Source organism: Aedes albopictus, chromosome 3 (assembly GCF_035046485.1).
Source record: "Aedes albopictus strain Foshan chromosome 3, AalbF5, whole genome shotgun sequence".
Lineage (NCBI taxonomy): Eukaryota > Metazoa > Arthropoda > Insecta > Diptera > Culicidae > Aedes > Aedes albopictus.
The window spans coordinates 4,048,509-4,064,095 of NC_085138.1; the positions used below are offsets into that span (position 1 = coordinate 4,048,509).

A 15,587-nucleotide genomic window follows, 5' to 3' on the forward strand; every position below is an offset into this window, starting at 1 on the left:
ATTTACTATTTGGTGATATTTGAATTTTTAGGTATTTTTCTAAAAATGTCACATAAGAACTTCCCAAAAACACATACAAAGTAAAAAATTACATATGCTCAACAAGTTTTTGTCTTGATTGTGTTATGGAATTATGGTGACATCATTATTTGATTTTTATTTTTTGTTATTCAATCCCTTCATATAGAAATTAACTAGCAAAGATTTCTTAAAAAGCTAGCTCTCTTGACAAGCTTCGTACAGCCTATTGATTTTTTAAAGATATTCTCCACAAAATGTTGAGCCATATTTTCGCGTTTATCTTACTTTCCTGTCGATATTCTCAATTATTTTTCTACATGAAAACGTATGAATCCTGGACCAGTGAAACAGCCCAGGAAACAGTGGCAAAGTGAATAAAGGCGAATACGTTGATCCATGCTGTGGTGATTCCGAGTAATCATAGTAGGCCTAACGTTCAGAGGAGCAGTCTAGCAGAGAGTCCGTTTGTGGATGCACGCATACGCGTGGTCCGTTTGTGGATGCATACTGTCACTTTCAAGTAGTACATAACTACTAACTTCAATTGATTAATCCAGTAGTTTCTAATTAATTAGTGCACAATACCACATATTTGGCGACGAGACGAACCAGCAGCGTTTTGGAAGTATTCAGTAAATACAATCTAACATTTTTTTTACAAATGTTGGGACATCATACGTGAAAAAAATCAAGCCAAACAAGTAGTTGCCTAGGCAACGAACGTGGTGCGCTGAATTGGAAAAAAAATACAAACAAGTTCCTTTATAAGGGACTGCCTCAGGAACGGATTTCATCCGTTGAGTCAGGCGAAAAAGTATTCAAGTTCAATCTTAAAGATGAACTGCCTCAGGGGCGGATTTATCCGTCGCGTTAGGCGAAAAATATGAAGCCCTCCTCAATGGTGGACTGCCTCGGGAACGGATTATGTCCGTTGTGTTAGGCGAAAAATATGAAGCCCACCTTAATGGTGGACTGCCTCGGGAACGGATTCTGTCCGTTGCGTTAGGCGACAAGATTTCTAAGTTCACGCTAAAGCTGGACTGCCTCAGGAACGGTTTTCGTTGAGTCAGGCGATTATGTGTAGTCCATAGCAACTCGATAATGGGTCCATAGCAACCCTTTTCTTTGGTTAGACAAATAATAAACATTGTTACTAAGGGTATCAATCAGATGATAAACAAAACGACAAATTTGAAGATTTCCCAAAATTTGTAAGAAATACTGTTTGAATGAAATTGTCGATATAATTATTTAATAATTCTTCAGAAATGGAAGAACAACTGTTCAAGCTACCCCCGTTCGAATGTGAAAGTGTCCCAATTAGGGTAAACAGGTATAATATGCCCCCCCTAAGCAGAAATGGCAATATATCTAAAATTGGCGCCTTATTCCATCTATTGTCCACTGCAAATCATTGTTTCTAAAGTCAGTGAAATGTTGCATGAGAACTTTACCTCTGGAGGGGCGGCTACGGAAGCTTTGAAACGTTTTCCGAAAACGTTCCAAAATTTACCTTATCAAAACAAACGGGGCAATACGCCCCATCAAAAGAAAAACGTTCAGCCCCGTGATAAAACTGTACCAGGGGATAATTCTTCCACATGCTTATCCTAGGAGGGCCTTTTAACAAGTGTTTAACTGCATAAAAGTTGCAAAATAACAGAAGCGAACAGAACTAGCTTCGTTTACAATGAAGCCAGTTTGCAAGAAGTAAAATATTACGCCAAAAGCCGCGATTTCAGACTTTTTGATATTTTTCTATACCATTCAACTAACGGACCAGCTTGATGGCAATTAATCATCAATATTTAAGATTTCCAATCGATCCCGCATGCAAAAAGCGCTTGAATCGCTAGAAAATGAAGGGGGGCGTTTTGCCCCGGTGGGGCGTATTATACCCTTTTACCCTATGGAGCTCAGGAACAAATGGTTCGACTACAAGAAGCAGTTCGAATACATCGCTGCCGCTCTGGGCAGAAAGAAAAAGAAGAAGCTGAAAAATATATTCCTTGCTGTTGCTGGGCGTGAACTCCAGCGAGTGTATGAGAGCCTGCCCGAGGATAACCAAGGAATCAGTGAGGAAGAAGAAGACGAGTTCGATCGCATGATTCGCAGGCTCGACAATTACTTTGCTCCCAAACAGCATGACACCTTCGAGAGGCATACGTTCTGGACTCAAAAACCGGTCGTTGGAGAAACACTGGATAAGTTCCTGCTGCGTGCCAAAGTCATGGCCAATAAATGTCGATTCGGATCATCGGAGAAAGAAAGCAGAGATGCAGCAGTTATCGACTATCTCGTCTCTCTCTGACGGCAGATAACGAAGACGTAGACAAATGCGACGATCAACTGTACATAAGCGCTATCACGGAATCTGTAGCTGTAGATGTTTCGGAGATCAAGAATGCACTGGAAACAGACCCTGAGCTACTTCTCGTCAAGGATGCTTTGTTGACTTCGGGTTGGGCTGATGATGCTGTTAGAAGCGGTGCCAAGAAGTACATACCCTTTCAAAACGACCTAACTCTCCTCGAAGGCTACGTGGTTCGTGGATGCAGAATCGTCATTCCTCAAGATCTACGTGGTAGAATGCTGCAGCTGGCTCACGAAGGCCACCCAGGGGAGACACTGATGATATCGCGACTACGTGACCGGGTTTGGTGGCCAGGCATGGATGAAGATGCAAGAAAGACGGTCAGAAGCTGCGAAGGTTGTCGTTTGGTAAGCAGGCCCTCAGCACCCGAACCGATGCGCCGCCGTCTAATGCCAAAAGAACCTTGGGTAGACGTTGCGATGGATTTTCTAGGACCTTTACCATCACACGAGTACCTCCTAGTGATCGTGGACTACTGTCGGTACAAAGAGGTCTGCATCATGAAGAAAATAACATCAGAAGAGACCATCAAGAAGATAGAGCCAATTTTCGTCCGACTGGGTTATCCGAGGACGATCACTCTGGACAATGGTCGTCATTTTATAAGTACAGAGTTCGAGGAATATTGTCATTCAAGAAATATATCCTTGAACCACACAGCTCCATACTGGCCGCAGGCGAATGGTGAAGTCGAAAGACAAAACAGTTCCCTTTTAAAGCGGCTCAAGATCAGTCATTCAATGAATCGTGACTGGAAAACGGATTTGCTTCACTACCTTATGATGTATAACACCACCGCACATTCCGTCACGGGAAAGGCACCATCGGTTTTGTTACAGAACCGTCTGATTCGTTCCAAGATTCCATCAATAAGCGACATAGAAACAGCACCACCTATAACTACTGAAGTTCAAGACAGAGACAGAATTCTGAAGCACAGGGGAAAAGAAAGGGAAGACGCCCGGCGTCATGCAAAACCCTCGGACATTCAAGTAGGAGATCGTGTATTGGTACAAAACCTTGTATCAACCGGGAAACTAACTCCAACATTCAACGGAATAGAATATCAGGTGATGGAGAGAAGAGGAAGCTGTGTGAAAATTATTGATCCTGTTTCAAAAAGCGTGTTTGAAAGAAATGTAGCCCACCTCAAGAAAATCAGTCCGCAGACAACATCCAATGAGGAAACGTCGCCATCCGCTACAGATAATACGACCAGCAACCCAAGCAGCAACCTAATGAACGACGAAGGTCAGGAACAATCAAGTCGTCGTCTACCTCGTCAGATGACTCGACCATCCTGGCACCGAGATTACTTCGTCAATCAACTGGAAGAAAAAGGGAGATGTGGTGATTCCGAGTAATCATAGTAGGCCTAACGTTCAGAGGAGCAGTCTAGCAGAGAGTCCGTTTGTGGATGCACGCATACGCGTGGTCCGTTTGTGGATGCATACTGTCACTTTCAAGTAGTACATAACTACTAACTTCAATTGATTAATCCAGTTGTTAGTCAACGATGAATAGCGCACCTCCTTCTTCATGATCGCCTTGGTCGGTCTAACTGGATAGACCGTTTGTCACACACAGATAGGTACCGATCTGTCGTAAGCCCGTGAGTATGAATAAACACGAAACTCAAAAAGAAAACGTACAACAACAGTGAATTGCAAATCGCCGTAGTATCTCTTGCATTTTATCAAACTTTTATTTTTTTCGCCATCATATAAGTATTATATAAGCCGTAATAAGTTTAATACTGCGCTAGTAGATAGCCTGTATTTAGATTCGCTAAGATTGGTAAGCTAAACGCACTTTGTACTGTTGGAAAATCAACTGAATTATACTCCTGATCATTTAGGTTAGCTACAACTGCTGCACATATCAGAGCCTACAATCATTTACATCAAATACGCTACTGATTGGTGAGAAAACTGCAAACTAATAACTAATCATTGTATCTAAATAATTAAACACCATAAAATGTAATGTAGGTTGCACGACATCGAGCCGAGGTAAAGTTTGATATCAGATCATATTGGCATTTTTGCAACATACTATCGGTGAGAAAAGTTGATATAATTATGCTGTCGTAGTAATATGCTATCTGACATTATCTTAGGAACTCGTATAGACCCGCGACAACCCCGAAAACATCCACCGTCCGAGAGACAGAATGCTACCTAAGAGGAACTAAACGTGAGTTAATAATCACTAAGCCACATAACAAACATACGTTGTTTAGGGGTTCGCCTAATGAATTTCACGGGTCACATCTGATAAACTTTATAACTTATTATAACTAACTTTCTATTCTATAAGTTGATGTTTATATCCATTCTTATTACTATGTTGCCCGCAGGAAAATTATATTCTCCCAAAAACGAGCTGATCGTGTTTTTAATTCAGTGCCTGTTGGAGAATAACTTTTCGGAGATTGATTCCCGTTGAAACGACTTTCAACAGCATATAATTTTCGTTTATCGGACGAGTTGCGCGTGATGCCGAGTCGCGGATGTATAAAATCGGGTGCGAAGGGGGATAAAGGTGCGCGAAAAATGTCAGATGAAGGTGGTGCGGTTGGTGGTCAAAGTGCTGGTGGTGGTGAGATTCCGAATGTGGTTGTTGTGGATGAAACTATGGAAGGATCTTCGTGCAAGACGTGCAAAAGAGCGGACACCAAGATGATGGTTCAGTGTGACAAATGCGATCAGTGGTTCCATTTCTCCTGTGTGGGTGTTTCTGAAGATATTGCCGACAAGAGCTGGAGCTGTACAAACTGCGTTACCGCGACATGGATCCAGCGAACTGAGGCAGCTTTAGACAACGGCACCAAGCGGGACGATGACAACCTGGAGCGCAGGTCAACCAGGAGCCAGCCAATCGGGAACATCGTTACTAGCACGCGTTCCAATCTAGTGATACCTCCAGGAAATGAAGTTCATAAGGCTGCCTCCGTGGATCGAAATCCCATCACCAGTGGTCGAAAATCTTCAACAAAAGTGGCGACCGATCAAATGAAGGCCGATCAGCAGAAGCATCAGTGGGAGCTCTCTAACAGAGATAGTCGGAAAGCAGATGTTCTGGTCGAGGACGCCGCTAAAGCCTTATCGGAGGTTTCCTTTTCTTCGTCGCAGAAGTCAGCGGTTAGTCGTGCAAGGCTTCAGCTGATGCGGCTACAGGAGGAAAGAGAATTTCAACAGCAGCAAGAAGAGCGCCGAAGAATCGCCGAAGAAAAAGCTACACAAGAACATCGAAAGTACCTGGAGGAGAAGTACCGGTTGCTCGAAGAGGCGTTGAGCGAGAAAGGATCGAGGAGAAGTGAAAATGGATCAAAGAGCCGCAGTGAAGCCTCAAGTCGAGTGGTTGATTGGGTACAGAAAACCAGCCAAATTCAGCAGATCCTACCAGACGTGAGTGGTTTTAGTAGGGATAAACCTCAACTCCCCGTTGACAACTTGGAGCCAACGCAAACCACTGGGCGGTTCGTACAGCCACGAATTCGTTTCGAACCAGACGCCCATACTAGATTCACTAGTAATGCAGAAACTGGTCAACAATTCGACCTGCGTTCAGTGGTTCATCCAAATTACACAGCAGCAGCAGCAACGACGGCAGCTGCGAGACGTCCATCGCAGTCCAATCATTTCCATCAGGGAGGAATGCCATCAAACCCTATCGGTGACCCGTTTACCTGGCCATCCAGACCCCCATTCAATTCCACTACATTTGATGGACAGGTCCTGGCTCCACCGGCTTCCTCTACCGGTGTTCACCATCAGAACTCTCAGAGTGGCATCCGCGCCTCCCAAAGACTGTCTCAGGAGGAATCTCAGGATGAGTTTCAGCTTTCTCGATCTCAAGTGGCAGCCAGACAAGCAGTACCGAGGGATTTGCCAACGTTTTCCGGTAATCCAGAAGAATGGCCGATATTTCTGTCGATGTACAACCGTACGACCACGATGTGCGGGTTCACCGAGGAGGAGAACCTGGTTCGACTGCAAAATAGCCTGAAAGGCAAGGCCTACGAAGCGGTAAAGAGTCGGCTGATGTTCCCTGGAAACGTTTCAGGCATTCTGTCGACCCTTAAGATGCTATTCGGGCAACCCGAAGTCATTATTCAGTCGCTAATTGAGAAAGTGAGCTCTCTACCGGCCATCAGGGAAGACAAACTGGATACACTGGTTGATTTTGCCGTACACGTGCAGAACTTCTGTGCCACCGTAGACGCGTGTGGACTGCAGGAGTATATGTACAATATCACGATGCTACACCAGTTAGTCAGCAAGCTGCCATCGTCGCTCAAACTCAACTGGGCGCAGCATCGTCTAATGGAACCCACGGCCAACCTGGCGACCTTCAGTAGGTGGATTTATAGCTTGGCAGAAGCGGCAAGCATCGTCACCTTCTCGCCGCCGGTGCAGCATGAAAAACCTTCCCGAAATGAGGTTCACGGTTCAAAAAAGGGAAATGCGTATCTCAACACCCACTCTGAAGCTTCCGAGGAGAACAAGAATGCTTCGTCTAAGGAACACGCGAAACCAGCGCCGGCGGAACAGGTTTGCCCAATCTGTAAGGGCACTTGCAAATCCGCCGACAAGTGTAAGCGCTTCGTCGAGTTATCCAGAGAATCACGCTGGGCAGCTATCAGGGAGTTTGGTCTGTGTAGAACCTGTCTGCGCATTCACAAGGGAAACTGCAACGCCAAACCGTGCGGTAAAAATGGGTGTACCTATCGGCATCACGAGCTGCTGCACAACGATTCGAAGGAAAGGCCTCAGAATACCGCCGCCCCAGTTGCAGCTGGAAACGAAAGCAAGCCATCTGCTCCACCTTGTCCAAATCCATCTGGATGCAACACTCACCAAACAGACGCCAGCTCTGCGCTGTTTCGCTACCTCCCTGTCGTATTGTACGGTAAAACGACCGTAGTTCATACGTACGCCTTCTTGGACGAGGGCTCCGAGCTAACCCTGCTTGATCAAGAGCTGGCTAATCTGCTAGAGCTGGATGGTGCCGAACGACCGCTATGCCTGCGTTGGACGGGAGGAACGGAACGCTGTGAACCGGATTCCCGAGCATACAATCTTCAAATCGCTGGAGCTAAGGAAAGAAGCAAGCGGTTTGATATCAACGACGTACGAACGGTGAAGGAACTTAAGCTACCATCGCAAACATTGGATATGACCAAATTTTCCCAGGAGTATTCGCATCTCCGAGATCTGCCGATCGACTCCTACCGAGATGTACGACCACGCATACTGATCGGAACCAAGCACGCCCACCTTGGCCTCGTCTTGAAAAGTCGAGAGGGAGAATTCGGGCAGCCGATAGCAGTTAAGTCGCGACTGGGTTGGACCATCTGTGGAGGACAAGGCAGTGATCGTGGAACAAGTCTTCACCACTACAGCTTTCACATCTGTCCGTGTAACACCGAAGCAGATAAGGATCTACACCAAGCGATAAAGGACTACTTTTCCCTCGACAGCCTAGGAGTCATCAAACCAGACAAATTGCTGTTATCTGCCGAAGATGAACGGGCTCTCATGCTGCTACAGTCGCTAACGCACCGCAGGGAAGGACGATACGAATCCGGCTTACTCTGGCGATACGACGAGACCCGTCTACCGGATAGTCGATCCATGGCGCTGCAACGGTTCCAATGCCTAAAGAAGCGGATGCATAAAGAGCCAGAGCTGCAAACAACCTTGCAGGGAAAAATTGACGAGTACTTAGCCAAAGGCTACATCAGGCTGCTCAACGATGAGGAAGTAAACCAAAAAGTACTGCGCCGATGGTATTTACCGGTTTTCCCCGTGACCAATCCGAATAAACCCGGAAAGGTGCGGATAGTGTGGGATGCCGCGGCATGCGCCTACGGCACATCGCTCAACTCGGCTCTTCTCAAAGGACCAGACCTACTTTGCTCCCTCCTCACTATTCTGCTCCAGTTCCGAGAACGTCGCATCGCGCTCACCGGTGATATACGTGAAATGTTTCACCAGGTGTTGATCCGTACCGAAGACCAATTCAGCCAGTGTTTCTACTGGATGAATGAACGTGGAGAAACTGAGGTGTATGTCATGCAGGTTATGACCTTTGGAGCGTGCTGCTCCCCAACCACTGCACAGTTCGTGAAGAACGCAAATGCCGACCGTTTTGCATGCGACTATCCAGCAGCACATCAAGCCATCACGAAGTCCCACTACGTCGACGATATGCTAGTCAGCGTGGACACCGAAGAGCAGGCCATCCAGCTGGCTAAGGATGTTAGGCACGTCCACCAACAAGGCGGGTTCGAGATTCGGAACTGGATCAGTAACTCAAGTAGGGTGCTGGCAGCGCTGCAAGAAGTAGATACCGACGAGAAATGCCTCGACCTGTCTTCCGAATTGGCCACAGAGAAAGTTTTAGGCATGTGGTGGAACACAACCGACGACGTCTTCACCTACAAAGTGGGATGGAACCGATACGATCCGGCTTTGTTAAGAGGTGAACGCAGGCCAACGAAACGGGAAGTTCTTCGCGTCTTGATGACCATCTTCGACCCGCTTGGTCTAATTTCCCACTTCTTGTCGTATCTAAAGATTCTGCTACAGCAAATCTGGCGATCCGGCGTACAATGGGATGACGAAATCGACAACGACGCCTACGACAAATGGCTTACTTGGTTGAAAGTGCTCCCACGCGTCGAACATGTGAAGATTCCCCGGTGCTACAACTCCGAGTTCCTTACAAACGAATCCGACGAAGTTCAGCTGCACACGATGGTGGATGCTAGCGAGAACGGCACGGCCGCCGTTTGCTATCTCCGTTTTGTCAACAAGGGATCCGCTTCCTGCTCCATAGTCGCAGCCAAATGTCGAGTTGCTCCGCTCAAGTTCACGTCGATACCACGGTTGGAACTCGAAGCGGCTGTAGTTGGCGCCCGACTATCGCATACCGTCCAAAAGGCGCTAAGCTTCAAGATCCATCGGAAGCTGTACTGGTCGGATTCCAGAGACGTCCTCTGCTGGATCAACTCGGACCACCGACGTTACAGTCCGTACGTGGGTCACAGGATTAGCGAAATACTAGAAACATCCGAAATGAACGAATGGCGATGGGTGCCGAGCAAACAAAATCCTGCCGACGATGCCACCAAGTGGAATACCCTACCAGAATTGATGCCCAAAGACAGGTGGTTTACAGGTGCAGATTTTCTCTGGTACCCTCTGGTTGGCCGAAGCCGCCCAACCGCAAGGATTCGACCGACAATGAACTACGCCCGTCGCTTCTAGCACACCACGCTTCCTCGGAACCAGTACTCCGCCTTGACGACTTCTCGTCATGGGAGAGACTACGCAGAGTAGTTGCATTCGTTCACCGGTTCGCCGATAACTGTCGTCGCAGATGTCGACGAACTCCGAAGCCTACAGGTCCACTTACGACGAAGTAGCTGCTGACGGCAGAGCATTCCCTGATTCGACTTTGCCAACTGGAATCCTACCCTGACGAGATAGCGATGCTGCAAAATACCTATCCAAATAGAACTACGAGTATACCGAAGTCCAGCTCACTATACCAGCTGACACCCCGGCTGGACGATAACGGAATTTTGCGCATGCGAACTCGCATAGCTGCATGTCACTACGCCACAGATGATTCCAAGAAACCAATCATCCTTCCGCAAAAACACCAAACCACCCGCCTGATCGTAGCACATTATCACCTCAAATACCATCACCTCAACCACGAGACTGTGATAAATGAAGTTCGACAGAAATTTCGCATTCCCCGCTTGCGCGTGTGCTACGAACAAGTGCGCAAGAATTGCCAGCAATGCAAAAACCAGCAAGCAGCCCCAAATCCACCGTTCATGGCCGATCTTCCACCCGCCCGCCTTGCAGCGTTTTCACGACCGTTCACGCACGTCGGGATCGACTATTTCGGTCCAATGGAGGTCACCGTAGGCAGAAGAGTAGAGAAGCGGTGGGTCATGCTCGCCACTTGTTTGACCATCCGAGCGATCCACTTAGAGGTCGTGCACTCACTCAACACGAGTTCCTGCATCATGGCCCTTCGCAACTTCATAGCCCGTCGGGGCACCCCTCAAAAGATCTACAGCGATCGCGGAACAAATTTTGTGGGTGCAGATCGCGAGTTGCGACGACTAAACGAAGAAATCATTCAGGACGATTTCATGAGAGAACTAGACAGTTCTGGATTCGAATGGATCTTCAACCCGCCTCTTGCCCCACACATGGGTGGTAGTTGGGAGCGGTTGATTCGCACCGTAAAGAACAACCTGGTTATGGTGTGCTCAACTAAACGACCCTCCGACGAAATTCTCCGAAATGTGTTGACCGAAGTTGAGAATATCGTGAACTCAAGACCTTTATCCCATGTTCCGATAGATGACGATTCGGCTCCAGCACTTACACCGAACCATTTTTTGCTTGGCTCGTCCGGTGGATTGAAGCCACTAAGTAACCTCGACAATAGCGGTGCAGCCCTTAAGCAGAACTGGTTGACGTCTCAAATCTTAGCAAATCAGTACTGGAAACGTTGGCTATCGGACTACTTGCCAGAGATCACACGCCGCTCCAAGTGGTTCCAACAGGTGAAACCGATTGCTGTTGGTGATATAGTCGTCATTGCTGATCCAAAGATGCCCCGTAACTGTTGGCCGAAAGGAAAGATCATTGGCACGAGAGTCAGCGCAGATGGCCAGGTTCGATCGGCGACTGTTAGAACATCAAGTGGAGTCTATGACCGCCCGGCGACGAAGTTGGCGATTCTGGACGTTCGGTGCGACGGATAGTAAGCCAATCTACGATCGTCGTACTCGGGGGGAGTGTTAGTCAACGATGAATAGCGCACCTCCTTCTTCATGATCGCCTTGGTCGGTCTAACTGGATAGACCGTTTGTCACACACAGATAGGTACCGATCTGTCGTAAGCCCGTGAGTATGAATAAACACGAAACTCAAAAAGAAAACGTACAACAACAGTGAATTGCAAATCGCCGTAGTATCTCTTGCATTTTATCAAACTTTTATTTTTTTCGCCATCATATAAGTATTATATAAGCCGTAATAAGTTTAATACTGCGCTAGTAGATAGCCTGTATTTAGATTCGCTAAGATTGGTAAGCTAAACGCACTTTGTACTGTTGGAAAATCAACTGAATTATACTCCTGATCATTTAGGTTAGCTACAACTGCTGCACATATCAGAGCCTACAATCATTTACATCAAATACGCTACTGATTGGTGAGAAAACTGCAAACTAATAACTAATCATTGTATCTAAATAATTAAACACCATAAAATGTAATGTAGGTTGCACGACATCGAGCCGAGGTAAAGTTTGATATCAGATCATATTGGCATTTTTGCAACATACTATCGGTGAGAAAAGTTGATATAATTATGCTGTCGTAGTAATATGCTATCTGACATTATCTTAGGAACTCGTATAGACCCGCGACAACCCCGAAAACATCCACCGTCCGAGAGACAGAATGCTACCTAAGAGGAACTAAACGTGAGTTAATAATCACTAAGCCACATAACAAACATACGTTGTTTAGGGGTTCGCCTAATGAATTTCACGGGTCACATCTGATAAACTTTATAACTTATTATAACTAACTTTCTATTCTATAAGTTGATGTTTATATCCATTCTTATTACTATGTTGCCCGCAGGAAAATTATATTCTCCCAAAAACGAGCTGATCGTGTTTTTAATTCAGTGCCTGTTGGAGAATAACTTTTCGGAGATTGATTCCCGTTGAAACGACTTTCAACACAGTAGTTTCTAATTAATTAGTGCACAATACCACACATGCCAAATTCAAATCGCGATTACGAACATCTTACGTAAGAATACCAATTTTAAGATACTAATTTCCAATTCAAGACATTCTGAAAAGCAAGGCATGTATTTTTTTACATCTACTGATTTGAACTATCTTATCAACACCGAAAATAAGATACACCGAGGCAAATTGAAACGGGTGGGATAAGATGAACCAGTGAGTTAACGTAATGTTATCCAAGGTTAGAACAATTTGATTACAATAACACATACACGGCATACAATAAGACAAGGTAGGCTATTCTTGGTAAACAACACGTAAACAAGTGACGTCATTTTTATCGTCCTATATGTTGATCAAAATGATAGGGACTACTAGAACGTTTTATTCATGTCTTTGAACGATTTGAACACTATCATTGAAAAACAAAATCGGTATGTTTTGCGGAATGTATCACCTTCTAAATGAAATAGAAAATGTGCCGTGCGTTTGATTGTGTATTATGCTCGTATAAACCATTGTCAGTACATAACCGTTAAAAATTCCATGGCCTACTGAGGCATCTCAAAATGGTACCTAATGATAAAGTTTCTCGCTAGTAGGTACCTTTCTAGATCAAAGAAAATGAATTTGTCAACGGAAATAAAAATTCAATTAATGATGCCACCATAATTCCTAAACACAATCAAGACAAAAACTTGTTGAGCATACGTGATTTTTTAGTTTGTATGTGTTTTTGGGCAGCTCTTTTGTGATTTTTTTTAAATACCTAAAAATTCAAATTTCACCAAATAGTAAATCGTGAATAACTCTAAAACGGATAGAAAAATCGCAATGCTGTCTTGGGCAAAGTTTTTCCTAATAAAATTTCCTATCTTCTTATGGAAATTGTTTTAAATTAGCATTAGGTACAGATACTTTTTATGATGGGTAAAATGCAAAATATATCAAAAAATGACAAATTTTAGTAAACTCAAAAATTTAGTATCAAAAAGTTACCTGGGACAACCTACTCAGCATTCTCCTAGTTGTGGCGAAATTCCTCTCTGAATTCTGGGAGAATCTCACATAGGATTCAAGTGGTATCCTTCTCAGGACTCTGCGTAAGATCCTTTTAAGATTCTTGGGGAATATCACTAAGTATTCTGCGGGTACTTTTCCCAAGATTCTCTGAAAATTCGGCTTTCTGGGGCAATCCTCGTCAGGATTCTGGAGACATTTCTCTCAAGTTTCTGGGCAATTTGTCTCATGATCCTAGAGAAATCCTTGGGATTCTGGGGCTATATTTTAAAAGACTCTAGGGCACTTTCTTTCAGAATTATCAATTATTGAAGAATCGCTCACGAGATTCTGGGCAGAATTTTCTAGGGAAATTTGGATTTTGGAGAATCCCTTGCGTAGATTATATGATTCCTCTCAGGGATCGGAAGAAATCCTTCGCAGCATTCTACGAGAATCCCAGTAGAGTTATGTTTTCTGCATTCTGGAACAGTTGCTCCCAGAAATCCCTTTCAGCATTCTGAGAGAATCCGTCTTAGTTATCAGGGATAATCTCAGACAAGATTATGGGAAGATTCTCTTTAGGTTCTGGTGTAATAATTTAAAGTATTTTAGAGAAATCACCATGAGAATCCCTCCCAGAGTTCTGGGACAACCCCTTTCAGGAGTTTAGGGGAGTTCTTTCAAAGATTCTGGGGGAATGTCTTTTAGGAATCTGCGGTAATTTTTCTGTTTTATGTGGGAATACCTCTCAGAATTATAGAGAATCTATAATACTATCTATAAGGATACTGGGGAAGTCCATTCTAGAAGATTTTGTAATCCCTTCCAGGGAGAATCCTTAACAGATTTTCGTAAAAATCCCTCTTAGGTTTCTAGAAATATTTCTCTCAAGTATCTGGAAGAAACCCTCTTATGATCCCTCTCAGGATTCTGGGGGAATCACTCGTAGAATTCTGAAGAATACCTTTCGGGTATTCTCAGCGTTTTAAAGGATTTCACCCAGGATTTTAAGGGAATTCTGGGATAATACTTAAAAGCATTCTGGGAAAATGCTATCTTCCAAAATTCTGTGAGAGTATATTACGTCGGTGAGTATATGTCAGGTTTCTTTCGTAATCCCGCCTAGTATTTTGAGGGAACCTTTCTCGGGATTCTGGAGTAATTCTTTTTGGGGTTCTAAGCTACCCTTTTCAGGATTCTGGGTCATTTCCTTTAAGTTTCTTGGGGGATTCATCTTGGAATTCTTAATTTTTTTTGTGAGAATCTCTCTCAGTATTGCAGATGATTTTATCTTAAGAATGTGAAAGAACCGCTCTCGCAATTCCTCTCAGGATTCTGGGATAATCCCTCTTAGGTTTCTGGAACATTTTGGGAGAATCCCAAGGGAAAGCTTCTCTTAGGATACTGAGACAATCTATCAATTCTGAGAGAATTTCTCACGGACTCTGACTTTCGATTCAAAAATATTAGTTTCATTTTTTTTTTCAGAATGCAGTGTCTCAACGTTATATCCATTTTCGAATCAGAGTCGCGAAATGTTCGATATGCAATCTCAAAATTTGATATTGAATTTATTTAGACAAATAATACATACCATGAACTTGAACTACATGCAGGAAACGAATCATTTTAAAGTTTTGTAATATTTTATAATATCGAATCGATGTGAAAACTTCCCTGAGCATTCGATTAAATCGGTGAATCGATTCTGCTGATCCGTTTCGAATCGATTCACAAAAATCGATGTCTCAGCCAGATTTGCCCAATGCAATTTCTGGCTATCTTTTTAATAAATAGCTAGATAAAGACCCATAATAGATCTTTAAAAACCATCGACTCTCATAAAAAAGTGTCGGCATTTCCATTTGTGACATTAGCAGACAATGGATGATACCGGTGATTGACGTGTTCATTGATACCGTAGTCCACCCTTCCTCCTGTAGAGGCGGCGGCACCAACAAAGCCGGAGCGTCTCTTTCCTTTGACTGACCAACCATTTCAGCTCGTGTCATGCCTCTAAGGTCCTCTTTTTTTTTTAGTAGCCGCCATCAAAAACTTTTCGCCCACGCAAAACGGATGGATCACGCGCCGCGCCGTTGCTGATGGTGTCATTTTCCACTGGGAGACAATGGGGATGATGTCCCATGGGACAAGTGGAATGTAGAAGCAGAGCCATAAATTTCAACGTGCTTTATAAATACGGCTCAACACCCTTCATCCTATGTCAGGTTGGGTTTTTTTTTGTTTCGTCGATTATCCTGCGGAGTTTATACTTTGATACCAGAGCCTATGCTTTTTTTTTGTTTTTGTGGTTTTACGTTCTTACTAGAACATTGCCTGTTTTAAGGACTTAATCTGTAATATGCTGTTTGGAGAGCGTTTTTTGCC

At 44.5% G+C, this 15,587-nt stretch overlaps 3 protein-coding genes across 8 annotated transcripts in view; 2 read left to right on the plus strand and 1 right to left on the minus strand.

The window, feature by feature from the left end:
- LOC109414166 (putative tyramine receptor 2) overlaps positions 1-15,587 on the minus strand; it is a 262,628-nt gene that overhangs the window by 171,258 nt on the left and 75,783 nt on the right. The window lies entirely within an intron of this gene.
- Positions 3,909-9,672, plus strand: LOC115260558 (uncharacterized). The gene is made up of 2 exons (XM_062859285.1): positions 3,909-4,455; positions 4,515-9,672. The coding sequence occupies exon 2, from the start codon at positions 4,894-4,896 to the stop codon at positions 9,670-9,672; it is 4,779 nt and encodes a 1,592-aa protein (XP_062715269.1). The 5' UTR covers positions 3,909-4,455; positions 4,515-4,893.
- LOC134291266 (uncharacterized) lies at positions 9,618-13,935 on the plus strand. Of its 5 annotated transcripts, XM_062858779.1 has the most exons (4): positions 9,618-11,522; positions 11,584-11,647; positions 11,717-11,785; positions 11,845-13,935. In XM_062858779.1, exon 1 carries the CDS (start codon positions 9,897-9,899, stop codon positions 11,193-11,195), a length of 1,299 nt encoding a protein of 432 aa, XP_062714763.1. In that variant the 5' UTR covers positions 9,618-9,896; the 3' UTR covers positions 11,196-11,522; positions 11,584-11,647; positions 11,717-11,785; positions 11,845-13,935. The 5 variants fall into 5 exon arrangements, with proteins under 5 accessions (XP_062714763.1, XP_062714761.1, XP_062714760.1 ...); XM_062858777.1 differs by having other exon boundaries at positions 9,618-11,647; XM_062858776.1 differs by having other exon boundaries at positions 9,618-11,785.

Excerpts from the sequence above, each read along its gene's own strand:
- LOC134291266 (XM_062858776.1), top strand. The coding sequence starts at position 9,897 with ATGCTGCAAAATACCTATCCAAATAGAACTACGAGTATACCGAAGTCC.
- LOC115260558 (XM_062859285.1), top strand. The coding sequence starts at position 4,894 with ATGCCGAGTCGCGGATGTATAAAATCGGGTGCGAAGGGGGATAAAGGT.